The sequence below is a fragment of the Podarcis erhardii genome (genome assembly GCF_964252035.2).
Source record: "Podarcis erhardii genome assembly, chromosome: 2".
Taxonomy (NCBI): Eukaryota; Metazoa; Chordata; class Lepidosauria; order Squamata; family Lacertidae; genus Podarcis; species Podarcis erhardii.
Window position 1 is genome coordinate 65,766,907 of NC_138498.1, and position 19,160 is coordinate 65,786,066.

Below are 19,160 nucleotides of genomic sequence, written 5' to 3' on the forward strand. Positions count from 1 at the left end.
TTGTCATCATTAGATTGGCTATTGGAATGAAGATGAAAAACTTGTCCCAACAGCCGTAGATCAACAAGGAGCAAATGAAACCACAACTCTACAGGATAGGGTCTACATTGTTACAACTATTCTAGTAAGTATTTCAGCATCCTTATGTCTACAGTGGGAGTGGAAAGGGGGGGGGGATAAAGACAGACGAATGAGAGCAGTGAATGTGTCTTTGAGAAGGTGGGTGAATAACATGGAAAGGTAATCTTAGTCGTTGAATCACTTGATAACCAGGTCAAAAGATGAAATCTATGAGTAAATATGGCTATAAACATTTCTAAGCTTTTGAGGTGGGGAGGGGGAAAGTTAATTACTGCAAAAAAAAGTATAGATCAAGGTGCACCATTATTTATTAAAGCAAACTATTCCCATGGGAATAGTTATTCATTCATTCATTCATTTATTTGCTTGCTTGCTTGCTTGAAATATTCTTAGGCTATCTTTAAGGATGGCACCCTCTCAAAGCAGCTTGCTGAATAAAATAATGTGTACCCTCCCCCAAAAAACCAACCACGATTAACTTAGGTTCCTTAATTTCACTGAGTCTACTCTGAGTCGGACTTAATTGGACACAACCTATCTAATATGAACTACCATTGTGCTCTAGCATTGAAAAATATCAGTGGGAAGAGCTGGAATCTATCCAAATCTTGTAACGAATTTTTAAGCTCTTGAACAGATTCCCATATCGGCATGAGGATACTGTAACTTATAGAGAAATGCAAACAGTGTAGAATGTTCTGTCCTCATTTGCCCTGGTTATGGAAATTGCTGCCCAATGTTGTCTATGATCCTGTGGTCCGCGTGTTGCATTTGCCTATGTCCCGGATGTACAGCGATTCATCTTGAGTTAGTTTGCATTCTCTTTCCACTATGCATCATGGTTAGGACTGGTTTTACAGTTGGCATGGCTAAACTGCTATTTCCTCTGTCATTATTGGTGTCTTCTGCTTTTAAAGGGCAATGCCTTTAAAGGACATTGCTTCCTTAGCTGGGATATTTGTTCTATGTATTGGGAGCGCTGCAAGGAATGCTGAATGGTCAGGCAGCTAAAGCACCATCCTCATGTGTTGGGAGTAGCAGCTGCCAAGCATCTGAAAGGAAGAAGCCATGGACAGGGCTTTGACCTATAAAGTACTGGTTTTGACCAGAAAAGCCCTGCATGTTTCAGAACCACAATAGTTAAGGACTGCCTTGCTCCATAAAAACCTACCCAGATCTGAAATCAGCATTTGTGACCCGTCCAAGAGATGTCCAAAGGGTATTAACCAGCAAATGGGCCTTTTCTGTAGTAGTTCCTTGATTATGAAATGCCAAGGAAGCTCACCTGGTGCCAACATTTTTGTTTTCCCAGGCATTTGGATGCTACAAGAGGTCTGGCTTTTAGGAGCTGTTTCTGCTGGGTCTTCTTGCATGGGGTGTGTCTGGATATTGTGTGTTTCAAGTAATTTTAGGTGGACACCTTAATATGACTCTATTGTTTTTCTCAATATCTAATTACACATTTTTGCATTTCACTTTTTTATAAATTACTGTGGGACTCCTTACACTTGACTGAAACAATAGGTACACGAAATAGGTACTTGAAGCAATAGATAAACGAAACTCAAAACTAGAGATGAGCTACACCCACATCAGAGTCCTCCCAAAGATAGATAGGAAACTGATCCTTTCATTACCTAGCCACAGGATGTCCTTATTCTTTTCCTGACTTTCTGCCAGGAAGCAGTGCATCATAGATAAAGGCAGGAGATCCTGGATGCCTGTGGAGGTGGCTGTGTGAATCTATAGTTCTGTGGAGGATATCAAGCTATCCTTGAACTCATTGGTTATTTGAACTGAATTATAGAATTTGAGGGAATTGAATGTTTTCCTTGCTTTCCTTTTTTGGAGTTTACAGTGGGAACACTACAAACTCTTTTCTTTCATAATTCACCTGTAAAGTATTATAGCCAGCCTCTTTCCCACATGACATTAGCATGATATGCATCCATATGCTCTGTAAACTGTTCTGTTTCTCCCAGGAAGCCCCCTATGTGATGGAAAAGAAGACCAATGAGCCATTGCAAGGAAATTTGAGGTACGAAGGTTATTGCGTAGAGTTAGCTGCTGAGATCGCAAAACACGTTGGCTACAACTACAGCTTGCAGGTTGTCGCTGATCGGAAGTATGGAGCACGAGATCCTGAGACTAAAATGTGGAATGGCATGGTCGGGGAGCTAGTATATGGAGTAAGTTTCTCTCACTCATCCTGTGGCTTAAAAACTGTAACAGCTAATGAAACAAGGACATCCCCAAGTGTATCATTAGATGAACACTGGAAATTTCAGGTGATTTTGCATCAAGTCACTACCCATTTGTGTTCAGCTCCTGCATGGCTGATCATTATTCACCAATCACAGCAAGACAAATATTAAAATCTGTGCGAGTCAATGTGGTGTATCATTAATGATCCTGTGCCGTTGGCAAATAGCCACCTAAGTTGAACTATTTTCAGTCAATCGAAATTATTTGTGTCAACTATTTGTTAATAGCAAAGTATATCCTGATGAAAATAAATGGTCAGGCACAGTGCCAGCAGGAAAGTCTCCTCTTTCGCTTTTGTAGTTGAGGCTTGTTACTATCATGTCATTTCTGAATGGCAACATTAAGTAAGGAATTAAGGAATGGAGATGTCACAGGTAATAGATTGCAGCATCACTTGTGGAATCCTACCCATCAGTTGAAAGGTTTGTTAGGAAGGAAAAATACTAGTATTTCCATTCTACAACACTTATTTAACATTCAGTTGTAAGGAAACCACTAAGAAGTTTCATAAAAAATATGAAATATTAAAATTATTGAACAAAAAACTTAACAAGAAGTATTTTAAAATATTCAGAATGAATAGTTGCTAAAAAGAAATAAAACACCTGTAACTTTTGCATGTCTGAATGGCCTTTCCTGAACAAAAATGGTTTAATCAGGTTCCAAAAAGGGTTTGGTGAAGGCACCTTCCTGGTGTCAATAGGCAGGGAGTTCCAAAGTGCGGGTACTGCTATACCAAAAGATTTCTTACAAGTATGGAACGAGTATTATATGGCACCTGTAGCATTGCTAGTTCTGCATATTGAAGTAGTCAAGTGAGCCTACATGGGGAAGGCAATCCTGCAACCACACTGTTAACTAACAGCAGCACCTTGAACTTGGCCCAGTAGCAAATGGACAACCAATGCAGGTCTCAGAGCAGAGTTATAAGCTGATAGGGCCTCACTCCTTTCATCAACCCTGCTGCAGCATTCAGCAGCTTCTTGCTCAAGCATAAGGGAAGCCCCACATTAGTTATCAATAATGATTAATAATAGGAAAGAAAATAGTACCAATCCACACTGGGATTATTTTTATTTAAAACATTACAGTAAGACAGTGTGGGCCAACATGAGGCTTTGCAAATGATGTTGGACTACAACTCACACCATCCCTGATCATGCTGTGTTTTGGCTGATGGAAGCCCAGTAACGTCTGGAGAGAACCATGCTGGTTAGCCTGGCACAGAGATAAATGTCAACCCATCAAAAGAATCTGATAAAGAAAGAAGGCAATCTGAGGTTTCCGTACAAAATATAACCCGCACTATCAAGCTTTTTCCAAACTGGCTTTAAAGAAAAATTCATTGTGTCTAAAAATCAATTTTCACAGAAGAAAACCAATACAACCCTGATACATATAAACGAAAAGTGAAAATATTATTTAATGCAAAAACAACAACAATTTGGTAACAAAATCTTGAAACATTGGTGCATTGCAGATCTTCAAAACATTGGTCTCACTTTAATCTCTTTTTAATTTTCAGAAAGCTGATGTGGCTGTCGCACCACTGACCATCACTCTAGTGCGAGAGGAAGTTATAGACTTTTCCAAGCCATTTATGAGCCTGGGCATATCTATCATGATTAAAAAACCACAAAAGTCCAAGCCTGGAGTCTTTTCCTTTCTGGATCCCTTAGCTTATGAGATTTGGATGTGTATAGTTTTTGCCTACATTGGGGTAAGCGTTGTCCTCTTTCTGGTCAGTCGCTTCAGTCCATATGAATGGCATAACGAGGAGGTTGAGGAAGGCCGGGACCAGCCAGCCAATGACCAAACGAATGAATTTGGAATATTTAACAGTCTCTGGTTTTCCCTGGGAGCTTTTATGCAACAAGGATGTGACATATCTCCAAGGTTAGTAATTTTCTCTGAATATGCAGTCTTTGAGATACCGCGGTGCGTGTGTTTCCATAATCACATGGAATGGGACATTTCTTTCATAACTTTCACCTCCAGTATAATGTCAGAAGCCAAGAGATGTGTGATTAAGTTGAAGCAGGGTACTTGCTTCCTTAAAATGAAGAATGAGATTCTTGAATTGGTTGCACCTCCCACTTGCTCCACTAAGCAAACTAGAAACACATCCTTGCAGGGTATGTTCCTTTCTGCCTAGTTCCAATAGCCAGGCCTTTGATGAAGCCCTGTCAGCCATCTTTAGGCAGTTAGTGGCAACCCATATCTTAGAGCATTTATTGTGTTTCCTTTCTTCCTCATATGATAATCCTGTTGTGAGAGAGGGGGCTTGAAATAGAAAGAGCTTTGGAATTCCAGCTGCTACATTTCCCAACCACCTAGAGGTTTCGAGCTCAGCCCATTCAGAGGAGTTGGTGGTGGGCGGGTGACAGAAATGGAGAGGGGAAATGGCTGCTAGGAAATGGAAAGGGGAGATCCAGAGGGCTGAGGCTTAAGAATAAGGTTGCCACCTCCCCCTAGAAAAACAGGATCACCCTGGTTTGGGACAAAAATTGTCCCCTGTCTCATTTGGACTTCAAACAGGTCACATTTTTTTCCTGTACTCAAGCTTAACCAGCCCAAAATGGCAGTTGTGTCACTGTTGGTGTGGCTGACGAGTTTGGCCTGGTGCGAGTGACAACAGAGAAGAGGGGGAAAGAGCAACCTCCTCTCCAGCCTTTGCCCTCTCCTTCTTTCTTTCTCACTGGTACTCCACATCAGCCACCACCCTCCAGTCTAGCATGGTGCAGGTCTGCCACTGCTTAACTCCCTCTTCCACCCCAACCTGACTTCTCCCCCTCCATGTTTGATTCCCTTCCGATGCAAGCATGGGCAAGAGGCTAGCGCTGTAACTCAAGCCGCCCATGGGAGCCAGATGTCTATCCCTTGCCCCTGCCCATCTACTTGAGTCAAGGGGAAGAGCAGGGCTGCAGTGGTGAGGAAGTCAGAAGGCTGAATATGGTGAACCCCTCCCCACCCCTGCCTGTCCTTTATTTTGCCTGACCTATCCTGTATTTTGTCTGATCAAAGATGACAACCCTACTTCAGAAGCAAGGATCCACCGCAGTGGTGGGTCTGCTACCTCAGTTTCCCTGGCTCGGCCATTTTGGTGCAGAAATTGATGCAGGGTGCGTTGACTAAACCATTTAGAAATCCTGATGCAAATGGCAGTTTTAATAAAGATATTTATTTTGGGTCAGTGCCATTTTGCTTCCCACTGCAACATTTCTTCATTTTTCCTTTTTGCTGTTGTTGATTCGTTTATAGTGTGTGTGGCAACAATGGGCAAATTCTACTTTCTGATTTCTAGGTATACTTGAAAATGCCTAAGAGAAAAGAGTATGATATTATTTATGTGGAATATAAACATGCATTCTCCGTGCTTAATTCATAAGGCTGTCCAAGATGGGAATTTAGAGTGACACCGACAGATTCTCATTGTGTTTCGCTCCTTCAAGCACTACTTTTGAGTGTTGTGGGTGGAGGAAGTCTTGTAAAAAATTAAGTAGTTGAACTGGTTAAAGAAGTCTCTCTGAAAGCATGTACACTCTGCATAAATAAAACATATGTAGGCAATTTATTCATCTACTGCTGCTACTTGGCAGGCCAGGTGAAGACTGCAAACTTAAAGAGATCAAGAGAAAAAGAATCCGTGACAGTTGGTGCCTGTCTCACACACAATCCCATATGCTAGCATCTATATGCTGTCTGAGCATATTATACAATTATCCCGAGCAGATCATTAGTGGTTGGTTTCAGTTTCTTCCAGCTTGCCATGGAATTCCAGAAGTAAATGTGGAATTTGGGTTATGGCTGGGCACAACTAATTGTGGAAAGTGGGTTCATTAGGGTGGCTGTGTCTCCTGCTTTGCAGAGGGTGGAAGAACCCTCTTTCCCCTGAGCACAGACACACATGCAGGCTCTGCAGAGTTTTACAGAGTTCTGCCCCCAAATTTGGTAGAATAATATATGCCATGGTATAGCTGAACACCTGTATTCAAATACTTTCGATCCTCATGAAATCAAATGAGCATTCGTTGATGCTTTCCCCCCATCATGGACTATTTAAAGGGGAGGTAGCCAAGAAGGTCCTCTCCAGATATTGTTGGATTCCACATTCCATCAGCCCCAGCTAGCATGGCCAATTGTTAGGACAACAGGAGCTGTAGTCCAACAACATATGGAAAGAACTATGGTGACTATTCCTGGAATACATCAGCCCGAGACCTATTTGCTCAGTCTGACTGGAAGCTAACTGTACTTCTAGTATGAGGGAAAGATGGAACAGTAGAAGATGAGACCAAAAGATGAAATTACATCAACACATTTCATTACTGGTTCACAACCAGCAGCAAACCTCTGATGATATGCCCTGGTTCTGAGCTGTTTGTTTTCTGCTAGACAAATTACTCATGAGAGACCAGGCAGTAGAGAAACAAAGACCTTGGAGACAATTGGGCAGCTGTAACATTTCTGATACTAATGGGTTTTAAAAGGTCATTGCCTGATTACTCATTCTGATATATCTAATATCTTGAGCACATTAAAGTTCTTGTTAGGATGGAGCACCAGCAAAGAGAGACAGAAAAGCTTTTACCACCCTCTCTTATCTTAGTCACATGTGTTGAGATTAGATTATTACAACTGATACAGCAAAATGAACTTAGTTTCAATCAGCATGTCATAGCTAACACTTTATGAAGTCATGATGGAACAATTTAAAGATACTTCCATGATCTGCACTTCAACACTGGGCTGTGACAAATGGGCATGATGTTCTTCAAATCGGTGCACTCATTTATTTAAGCACTTTGATTAAACCTGAGGGCAATTTTGAATCAAAGGGAACAAATTGTAATTGGTGAGACTGAGACTGAAGGGCAGCCTTGTTTATTTTATTAAAGTAATTTTGGTCCAGGTGTATTACTGAATTAGTGAATATATTAGTGAATTGAAATGAAAATGTTAAAAATGGCCTTTCTCTTCAAATGAGTAGCTTTGTTTATTAAATGTAAATTTATCTCACACCTCCATCATCTTCCAAACAGCACCCAGATTGAGTTTTTGCTGGTATACAATGTTAATTACATTTATTAACTAATTGTCTGATGGTCAGGTTGAGGTTTGCTGATATGCACATTTAATTGATTGAGTGAAACCTATTGATTAATCAACTAAAAATTTAATCAGTGAACAGCTTTAATTCAAAAATCTAAAATAATGAAAATCAACACAGTAGGTCCAGTTCGCACATCTCCATTTCACTTAACCCCAGGCCATAAGAATATATACATCCCAAATAGAATTGCCCAGTTGTAACAGTTCCTAAAATAGTTGCCTTTAGAGTACATGTCCAAAGACAAGGGTCAGTATAAATTCAAACACATTCACCTGGCATGAACCCTAGCATCAAAGACTAATTCATTGTGGGTATTTGATACAGTATGTTGATGTAAGACAGCCTCTGCTGTCTATACATTTGAAGGATGTGATGCAGTGCATAATTCAGATCCTGGCCTCCCAGATTTTGTGTGGCACTCTAACCACTGCACCAGACTGGCCCACATTTGCCCCCACTTCAATGTGTGAATTAGCCATCAAACACCATAGGTTCTGCTATCGCACAACAACAATTCAGTCACAGCAGAGTTTAATGGAGGCAGTTCATATATCCATCTGGGGGCCATTGAACTGGTTCCCCTCATATGGTGGAGAAGCAGGCATGCACAACACACCCGTAATGTAACATAATGCAAATGTCCCACGCATAGGCCCAATTGTTCCCTTTTTTTTAATATCTTCATTGAGCTTTTACAAAATACATTGAACAAAAAAAGAAAACAACAACACACACTTTAACAGACAAATTCCAGATAAAGGAAAAAAAAAGTAAAAAAGAAAACAAATTCAGGAAAATAAAAAAGGGGGAAAAAAGAAAGAAAGAAAAAGAGAGAGAAGAGACAAAAAAGAAAAAAGAGAACAGATAAAAACAGAATCAGAGTTCGCCATACAACAAACAAATTTACAAACACTAGACCTCCGTCCAACTCGGTTTAGGTTAGGTAATCTTGTAATCTTTCTACAGGTGTAATTATACTAGTTCTGTACATCGCAGGTGTTAAATACCGTCTACTGTAACATTAATAGTTCCCAGATTAACTTCAATATAACTTAGATATTTATTCCAATCGTTTTTTAGTTTTACATTATTTTGATGCCTAATTCTTTGTGTCAATCTCGCTAGCTCTATGTATTGAAACAGTCTCATTGCCATTCCCTGACCGTGGGGGTGTTGGGAGTTTTCCAGTTTTGCACTAATAAGATCCTAGCCGCCACCGTGGCATACTGGAAAAATGTTTGGTCCTCACTTTTAATCTCCTCTCCAATCATGCCTAAGAGGAATGCCTCCGGTATTTTAGGGAAATTATATTTCAATATTTTCTTTAACTCCTCATAAATTTGTCCCCAGAATCTTTTCACCACGTCACAAGTCCACCACATATGGAAGAAGTTTTCTACCTTGGTTTTACATCTCCAGCAAGTGATGTCTCCGGTTTTGTACATCTTCCCCAGTTTTGCCGGGGTGATGTACCAGCGATACATCATTTTTTCCAAATTTTCTCGGAGAGCGGCACAAGCTGTGAACTTCATACCCTTCTTCCAAAGTTTCAGCCATCTGTCATATTCCAGATTATAACCAAGATCTCTAGCCCATTTAACCATCACTCCTTTCACTTCTTCATCTTTAGTTTCCCAGTCCAGCAGTTGTTTATACATTTTGGAAAGAAGTTTAGTATTACTTTCTAAAATTTCCACCTGGTATTTCGACTTTTTTTCGCTCATCCCTAATTTTTTGTGTTCATACCACAGTGCGTTAATTTGGTGGAATTGTATCCATCCGTTTAACTTATCCTTCACCTCTTCATACGGTCTAACTTTCCACCCTCCTTCCATTTTAACTAAGAGATCTTCATATGTCCATCTTTCACCTGTCAAATTTAGTTTTTTTATTTTTATAATATCAATTGGTGAGAGCCACCAGGGCGTACCTTTTTCAATCAGATTCTTATTCCTATTCCAGACTTCGAGTAACGAGCCTCTAATAATATGGTTAGAGAAGCCTCTGTGAACCTTTCCTTTCTCCTGCCATAAATAGGCATGCCAACCAAACCTGATGTTGAAGCCCTCTAGGTCTAATAAGTCTGTGTTCTTCAAAGTGGCCCAGTCCTTTATCCAACAGAGGCAAGCTGCCTCATAATAAAGCCTTATGTTCGGGACTGCAAAGCCCCCTCTTTCTCTTAAGTCCGTGCGGAGTTTAAACTTAACTCTAGCCCTTTTCCCCTGCCATATAAATTTAGCCAAATTTTTTTGCCAGTTCTTAAAGCATGTTGTACCTCTGATTACGGGGATATTCTGAAATAGAAATAACAATCTTGGGAGAATACTCATCTTAATCACTGCCATCCTTCCTGTCCAGGATAATTTGAGCCTATTCCAGGTATCTAGGTCTTTCTTAATTTCTTTCCATACCTTGGTGTAGTTATCTAGGCCCAATTGTTCTCATCAAAAATGTGGGTGGGAACACACAGTGTCTTATGATCCTATGCACATACCACATGCATCTCACTGTGCAGCATGGGGCATGTCTGCTTCTCTACCATTCAAAGAGGCTCCTCGTCTAGATGAGCATGTGAACATGGCCACCTATTGATGTGTGGTGAAAGAGCATCACACATCTAATGTGAGGCCTTCCTTGCCATCCCCAGAGCATCCAGTATCTTATTCTTTCCCAGGGTTCTAATCCTGCTTTTTCCAGGTTTGGGCCAGTCACTGCCTCTCAGCCTAACCTACCTCAGAGTTGCTGTGGGGATTAAATGCGGAGGCAGATGCCACTTTGAGCTCCTTAGAGAAAAAGGTGGGATATAAATGCCGTAAATAAATACTAGTAGTCATGCCTCATTAGGCCAATACTGAAGATGTGTCAACTCATGTATTTTACATCGCTACAGACATCATTTTTAAATAAATAAATCTGGCTTTACCAAAAGATAACCTACTGTAATATTTTTATTTACCACTATGAGCCCCAAATACAAAGACTACAAACAGAAGATACAAGACCCAGGGTATCTTTCTGGATGCCACTTACTAGCGCTACAGCCTGCTTTATCTCATGGCAGGAGTTCCTGGATAAAAGCCCAGGGCTTCTGTTAAGCACAAGGTCAAAGCTATTTATTTTATTCACGCTGACATCAAGTCAAATACGGTGTGCTTTCAATGTACTGCTTTTTTAAAATGACAGAAAAGTACTCAAACAGAGAAGCATGGCTGAGTCTGTGGGCATTTTTGAGGGAGGAGAAAAGAAATGGATCATAAGCATCAGAAAATAATGAAACCCCTCCTCAGACACGTAAATTTGCCCTAACACTCAGAAATGGAGCTCCTTGTCAGGAACAGTTCCCCATGTGCTGAAACATCAAACTGCAGGGGGCAGATTTTCAAGGGAGTACCTTCAGGCCCTAGGTCATTACCACTGACCATTGGCCATGCTCGCTGAAGCAGATAGGAGCTGTTTTCCAGCAACATTTTGAGGGCAACACCCTGCCCTGGGCTGACTCCACCCAAACTGTTGGATCCTTCTGGACAGAAAGGCATATAAAGGGCTTCCTGTTGCTGTTGAGATTTGCTTGACCAACTTCGTTTTCCTGAGCTCTGGTGTGTTTGTGAATCATTGGCTATTCTTCTGGTTTACTCTTCAAGTCTGACTTTTGGGTCGTACAGTCTTTACTTGCTCTTTGACCTTTTGTCCTTCTGTCCTGATTTCTGGCTTTTCACACAGATTCTGGCTCATCACACCTTGCTTCCCCATGTCCCAGAGAAGATTCAGGGGGAGAAGACAGGAAGTAGAAGCCTTTCTAAGAGTGTGGGAGTTAGTTTGAACAGCGTTGAATGCTGCTCTGATTATTTTTCAGAGAAAATTTCTTTCCCACTAGGATTGCTAATATATAATTGAAAACTAAAACTGGAAAATAATATGCCCAGCTACTCTGCAGGCTCTTGATTTTTTTTGTTTAGCAACACATAATTATATGTGTATATTTTATTCATTTAGGTTTTCCATGCCTGGATATGCCATATGCCCAATCAGTGCCCCCCCCCCATTTATACACACACACTGCAAAGTCTGAACAACCTGCTAAGTACAGTATCAACACATTTACAATAAAAGCAACAAAGCATTAAAAATGTTTTCAATATGCAAGGTCACAAAATCACAAAGTTGGATCATATGGTCCAGCCCAACATGGGACTTGAACCCAGGACCCTGAGATTAAGAGTCTCATGCTCTACCAACAGAGCTATCCCTCAGGACAGCATTAAAATAAAACCAGAAATATTGTTATCAATAATATTAGCCTACACAACCTTATGTCCCTCATGCCCTGCCTGTTTAAATTGCACCATGTTTAGAAAAAGTACGTTTGATTTTTCACGTCGCCAAAGAAAACCCATAAGCACATACCTTCCTGCCTACTCACCGTGCCTAAGTACTGGAAAGTTTGGAAACAGCTGTGGAGACATGTTGATTCTTATTCCCAGTCAAACACAGAATAGGAGGAATTTAGTTGTATAAAGAGGAGGAGCAGCTTGGGAGAGCCTGCAATATCTCTAAAGGGGCAATTGATGATTGGTGGTGATTCAAAGGAAGGACTCAATCATGCCCTAAGTAATTGGTGTCAGAGGTTCTCGGAAAAGTAGAGGGACAGCACTATATAAGTGTGCAGCTGCTGGCTGACCCAGGAATAAAACTCTTCAAAGTACACCGTAAATATATCATTTGCTCTTGGTGGACTGGATGCCAGACAGAATGACTGTAATGAAATACACATCCCACTGAAGCTCGGAATCGATCACTCTGAATACACTATTTTTCTCTGCTACTGGGCTACAAATAATGATGTCTACAAGATATGTCCAAGTAAAAGTGCTATCTATCTGGTCAGTGGATGGCATTCTGCATTTATATCTATCCTTCCCTTGTCAATGTGGACTCATCAGACCATCGATCTCTCTGTACAAAGTTAGATTCTGGTTAGTGGCCAAAAACACATCTGAGTGATTTCCTTCCATTGATGTCTTCCTACTTTGCAAGGTAGAGTGCCTGGAAGAAGATAAAGAGATGTCAGGCATCCTGAACTCCATTCCTGGTGAATAGTCTCTTCATCAGCACAAGTGGCAAAGTAATCCCTTTGTCTTCAGTGGGTTGGGACCAACCCACAAATGGCTTTACAATCCAACCTTATCAAACCAGTATATCAAACCAGTGGCACCAGATCCATTTCCTTTTGCTTTTATTGGTTTCTTTTTAAAGACAGAGTGATATGTTGGTAGGTAGTTGTGCAGAAGAAAATATTTCCCACCACTGTGTGCCAAGCAACATCAGTCACTATACCCTATTCTATACCTAGGAGGGGGAGAAATATAAATAGGTACGGGGGGGCATGGATACTGGACATGGTGGCTAGATCTGGGTCCCATGTTGCAGTTTGTCTTTAAATGTGCATCCTGAATTCAAAACAGTTGAAGACTATCTGAGTGATTCATCAGCTGTGTAACATGGTTGTGTGGACTTTATGGGTTCCCTCCTGGACTAACCAATGAAATAAAGGTTATTTTCCCCGTCCCTTTTCATTTGCAATGACCTCTCCCTAAAAGTGTCCAGAAGGACATACCCACCACTTCTGGGAGGAGAAGCGCTCCCCATTCTTGTCATTCATTGCAACAAGCAAGTCCTTTTCTTCAAACTCTTGTGCGTAAAATACAGGTAGCTAGAAAGTCTTTAGGGTTGCCGAAAATGCTTTAACTGAAATCAAAACTAAGTTGTCTCAAGCCCCAGGAAGATGCAAACAATGTATGTTTGCATCCGTTGGGGTTAGTAACTCTCATTCCCTATTCCTTGATAGCTCCAGTGGGAACAAATGATTCCCAGAAAGGGAATCTTCTCAGCCATGAAGAACCTACAGGGTTGTGGTGAGGGAACAGAAGAACTATATCACTTGAACTCATTGGCAGAAGGGTGGGGAATTACATTCATCCTTTAAACAGAACATTTCCCTCCCGACCATCAGCAGAGCATCAGCAGTGAAGGGACAGTTGCAACTGTTCCTGCAGCTGCAGCACCAAATGGAGCCCTGTGGGTGGCATGCCTCTTTTTCTATCTGTGGACCACCTCCTGTGTCCACAGAGAGGGAGGTCTGCAATATCTTATACGATCCTTAGGCTTGTGGCCTTATGGCAGCTTTTGTGTTAATGAATTATATATTATTATTATTATTATTTGTTGTTGTTGTTGTTGTTGTTGTTGTTGTTGTTGTTGTTAATGAAATCTATACACCACTCTTCAAAGATCAGAGGGCGGTCATTTCTTGTTGACAGCCAGCTTCAGAAGTTTGCTATAGGCAACCTAGAAATGATGTGCTAAATAAATAAAGCATTCCTTTGTGTGATTTTAAGAGTTCACCAAGGGTTGCTTCAAGGACAGCTATTCTGATATTGAAATAATTGTGTTTTTAAAGTCGGAATTACATCTGCATAATTGGCTTAATAGCGTATTACCTGTTCAGCAATGAGAAGTATTGAATTACAGCATCACCAACTAATTCATTGCCTTGGTTATCAATGCCCATTGGAAGGAAGAAAAACGGGGAGGGGAACTGAATTTTCAGTCTGGAGAATTGTGAAACTTGTTTAATTAGAAATTTGCTGTGAATAATTGATCTAAGCAACAACATTGCAGACTGGGGTGGGGGAAGATTTTTTTTAAGGTCTGAAATAAATATAATGTTGCCTGTTTCCCCATCATCACCACCATACCCAAAAGTCAAGATAAATGAGCAGACGTGTCATCGCTTTTCATTTCATCTTCCCTGCTGCTGCTGTGATCTCAAGATGTGATGCTAGTGCAAATGAAGTTTCCATAAATGGTCCCCCAGTTGCTGCTTTTATTGCCTGGTTCATTCTGTTTGGGCTGCAAACTTCAACCAGTCAAATGTCTCATAAGTGTTTGAGGTTATTTTGCTTCAGAGCATAAAGAACCAGAACCAGATGATTGATAGATAGATAGATGATAGATAGGTGATAGATGATGGGTGATAGGTGATAGATTTAATGTTCAGACAGTGCAACAGTCACTTACATAGATACCAGTACGCCTGGTCACTAAACTGTGAATTGCTTAGCTGGGTTTAGACTTTCCAAAACTGGGGGTTGCAGGGTGTGTTTGTGCAGTTTACATTGCCTTTTCTCACTTTGCAGATGTGCAAAAGTATACGTAAGAATGTGCATAAAGTAAAGGTAAAGGGACCCCTGACCATTAGGTCCAGTCGTGGCCGACTCTGGGGTTGCAGCGCTCATCTCGCTTTATTGGCTGAGGGAGCCGGCGTACAGCTTCCAGATCATGTGGCCAGCATGACTAAGCCGCTTCTGGCAAACCAGAGCAGTGTACGGAAACGCTGTTTACCTTCCCGCCGGAGCGGTACCTATTTATCTACTGCACTTTGATGTGCTTTTGAACTGCTAGGTTGGCAGGAGCAGGGACCGAGCAACAGGAGCTCACCCCGTCGTGGGGATTTGAACCACCGACCTTCTGATTGGCAAGTCCTAGGCTCTGTGGTTTAACCTACAGTGCCACCCATGTGCATACAAATGTGTAAAAGACCTAGGTTTCCATGTCGTCACTTTGAGAGAACCCAGTTTTCAATGGAGAAATGTTCTAGTACTGATAAATTTATGGCACATGGCAATAAGGTCCCTCCATTACACAAAATGAAAGGACAAGGCAAATGATGTCCTTTGCACATACAAATGTGACACGTTAAGAGACAAGAGTGCTTGCTTAATTTTTAATATGGAGACATATTCAAATATGCAGTCTGAAATGCACAGTTCAGGATAAATAATTCTCTTGTTCATATTGGCATGAGTTTGTAGGCAGGGCTAGACTCCCCTGTAATTATTGGATTTAGTAAAAGCGAGAATTAATCTGGGTTCGATCAAAAACTGTGCCAAGTGCTGAAGCCCCTGGATTAAGTTCATGCTAACACCATTCAGCTTTCTCATCAGGTAATCACTGATAGTAGCTGGGTGATTAGCCTAACAAAAGGAAAATAGATTGGGCCCTCGAGAGATTCATTGTGAGACAGCAAGATGGGTGAAGCCTCTCTGGGCCCTGGTTTTACACAGTAACACAAAAGGTCACTAGCTTTGGTGCAGGATTACAGTTTGCCTGATAAGCAATGGGGGGGGGTGAGAGTGTTGTTTTGCAAGAGGCCTGAGTAGCGGGGGACTCAGAGGAAAGATCTTTTGAGTACGTGAAATGGGGGTTGCCTGGGGCTGGTGACGTAAGCAAAAGACAAGGCATTGTTTTTGCAAGGGGTTCTGGGGAAAAAAGGGAGTAAGGAGCAGAATGCAGTGTGGGTTCTGAGGGGGAGGAGACATAACTACATAGTGCAGGCAGCATGGCTGATTCCTCTGCTTGTAGGTCCACACTTGTTGCTCTTGGGGGAGCAACAAAGGACTCTCTTATGATGTGAAAGCTGGGGACGCAGGCTGTAAATATGTATAAATAAACCATGTTTCATAAAGACACTGCAATCTCCGCTGTGCCTAATTTCCAATGGAAACTCAAACTCTGAGTATCTGGGAACCCCTGGAAACTTGTCACAGCTCGGCAGAGATTGGAGATGGCGAGTAACAATATGTTTCAGCTCTCAGACACACTGGTACTCTTTCTCCATTAGTGATCTTGTAGCAATAGTGTACTAATTGGAAACACTTTATATTAGTGAGTTTGATATGGTTGCCAGATGCCCCTTACTTTTAATAGGTTACATTGTTATAGCCCCATATCACACAATAAATGTCTAAAGCTTCATTAAGGACATGAAAAGTCAGACAAAAGATATTGTGGCCTCTTAAAGACTAACTAATTTATTATGACATAAACTTTGTGGGCTATAGTCTATTTCATCAGACACATAGTTAACCTAACTTGGCAAGCATACATACCTGTGGGTATAGAAAGAAAAATGGTAAACAGTAAGATCAGAGTGGAATATAATGCAAAAGAAAATACATACTGTGAAAATTATGCTAAGGTTTAAATGGAGAATGACAGGGTGAATTACAACAAGGACAAGACAACAAGGACAAGGACAAGGACAAGCTGCTCTCCCTGTGCAAAGGTCAGAGGGGGCAGGGTTTCTGTTGAGGTAGGTGATTAGCTGTGGGAGGAACTTATCAGAGCTTGTAGCGGCACGCGCAATTTGATCTATCTTTAGATTTAGGGGAGCTAGTCTCAAACGTTTGTTGGGGGAGACCTAGGGTTTTTGGGGGGGGAGTTACTTGTCCTGTCTGCACGCTTCTTATGATGGAGGACCACTGTAGCCAGCCCCAACGACACGTTCTCAAGATGGAGAGTGAGGGAACAGCTGCAGTCACCTGCGGTTCCTGCACAATGTTTGCCATCTTGCCAAAGGTTGCAGGCAGCTTTACCTGCAGCAATTGCATGTTGATTGCCCTCTTAAAAGACAAAGTCCAGCAACTGGAGGAACGTGTGGCTACGCTCCAAAGAATTAGAGAGCTGGAGCTCTTCTTGGAAGCAACAGAGCACACCGTCTCCACCAAGGAGGAGACAGGGGACTCCCCTGAGAAGGAGGCTAGTTCACCAACACAGGAGCCAGATATATGGAGAAACGTGACTCAAAGAAGTAGGAGGCCCAGGGTTCGCTCTGATTGTTTAGAAATACACAATCGCTTTGAGGTCAGAAGCAGTGATCTGTGGGCCTGACAAGATGTCTCAGGAAGTGTGCTGTCTCCCCGGGGCTAAGATCCAAGATGTAACTGAACGACTGCAAGGAATCATAAAACCCACTGACAAATACCCCTTCCTCTTGGTTCATGTGGGAACCAATGACACTGCAAGCAATAGCCTCCAGAAGATCAAAAGAGACTATGAGGCTCTGGGCAGGAAATTGGAGCAATTAAATGCACAAATTGTCATCTCATCTGTCCTCCCAGTTGAACGACGTGGCCCAGGGAGAGAGAGAAAAATAGTGGAAGTGAACAGCTGGCTTCGCAAATGGTGTAAACAGGAACGGTTTGGATTCTTAGATCACGGACTGCAGTTTCTTGAAGATGGACTTCTGGCAAGAGATGGGCTGCACCTCACAACGGTTGGGAGGAATGTTTTTGCCAAAAATCTCAGAAACCTCATCAGGAGGGCTTTAAACTGACTAATGTGGGGGAGGAAGACAGTGCTCCTGAAGGTAGGAGTCTATCAATTGATGAAGATGATCATCCAAATGTCATAGACCAAATGGAGCAAACAGCACGCAGACCTAGTGGTGGGAGGAAAAAATCCTTAAATAAGAGACACGGGGGAATGATTAATGGACTTCAATGTCTGTACACTAATGCGCAAAGCATGGGTAATAAACAAGATGAGCTTGAGCTCTTGGTACAGCAAACTAAATATGACATAATAGGCATCACTGAAACCTGGTGGGATAAGTCCCATGACTGGAATGTAATAATGGAGGCTTACAATCTATTTCAGAGAAACAGACCAGACAAGAAAGGAGGAGGAGTGGCGTTATATGTCAGGGATGTGTATACCTGTGAAGAGATCCAAGATTTAGAACCTCAAAGCCAAAGTGAGAGCATTTGGGTCAAAATTAAGGGAGAGAAGAATAACAGGGACCTCATTGTGGGAGTTTACTATAGATCCCCAAGCCAAACGGAGGACATAGATGAGGCCTTCCTGGAACAGATGGCCAAGCATGCAAAAGGAAGGGAGATAGTAGTAATGGGGGACTTCAATTACCCGGATATTTGCTGGATGTCAAACTCAGCCAAGAGCATAAGGTCAAACAGATTCCTCACTGGCCTTGCAGACAACTTCATTGTCCAGAAAGTGGGAGAAGCAACAAGAGGAACAGCCATTTTAGATCTGGTCCTAACCAATGTTGATGACCTGGTTAGTGGGGTAGAAGTGGAAGGATCATTAGGCGCGAGTGATCATGCTCTTCTGAAGTTTACTATACAGCGGAAAGGAGCAGCCAAGCATACTAGGACTCAATTTCTTGACTTTAGGAAAGCCGACTTTATAAAACTTAGGGAAGTGCTGGGTGAGATCCCATGGACAGTGATATTAAAAGGAAAGGGAGTTCATGATGGCTGGGAGTTTGTTAAGAGGGAGATAGTAAAAGCACAACTTCAGGCAATACCAATGAGACGGAAACATGGAAGGTGCCTAAAGAAGCCGGGGTGGCTATCTAAAGAACTTTTAACTGAGTTAAGATTAAAAAAGGATGTGTACAAAAAATGGAAAAGGGGGGAAACCACCAAAGAGGAATTCAAACAAATAGCCAGCACGTGTAGACACAAAGTCAGAAAAGCTAAAGCACAGAATGAACTCAGGCTTGCTAGAGAGGTTAAAAGCAACAAAAAAGGCTTTTATGGGTATGTTCGTAGCAAAAGGAAGAACAAAGAAACAGTGGGGTCACTCAGAGGAGAAGATGGTGTAATGCAAACAGGGGACACAGAAAGGGCTGAACTCCTCAATGCCTTCTTTGCCTCAGTCTTCTCTAATAAAGAAAACAATGCCCGACCTGAAGAATTTGGAGCAAATGATTCAGCAGAGGAAACACAGCCCAGAATAACTAAGGAGATAGTACAAGAATACTTGGCTAGTTTAGATGTATTCAAGTCTCCAGGGCCAGATGAACTGCATCCAAGAGTATTAAAAGAACTGGCAGATG

The 19,160-nt window shown here is 41.7% G+C and overlaps 1 protein-coding gene across 7 annotated transcripts in view; it reads left to right on the plus strand.

The window, feature by feature from the left end:
* The window catches only part of GRIA1 (glutamate ionotropic receptor AMPA type subunit 1), a 200,696-nt gene that overhangs the window by 137,833 nt on the left and 43,703 nt on the right, over nt 1-19,160 (plus strand). For all 7 annotated transcript variants that reach the window (XR_014153891.1, XM_081851517.1, XM_081851512.1 and 4 more), the window contains exons 9-11: nt 14-124; nt 2,064-2,270; nt 3,872-4,242. Coding sequence is in view for 6 of the 7 variants with exons in the window: in XM_081851517.1 (XP_081707643.1) it covers nt 14-124; nt 2,064-2,270; nt 3,872-4,242 (689 nt within the window). In the remaining variant the exon portion in view is untranslated. The remainder of the gene's footprint in view (nt 1-13; nt 125-2,063; nt 2,271-3,871; nt 4,243-19,160) is intronic.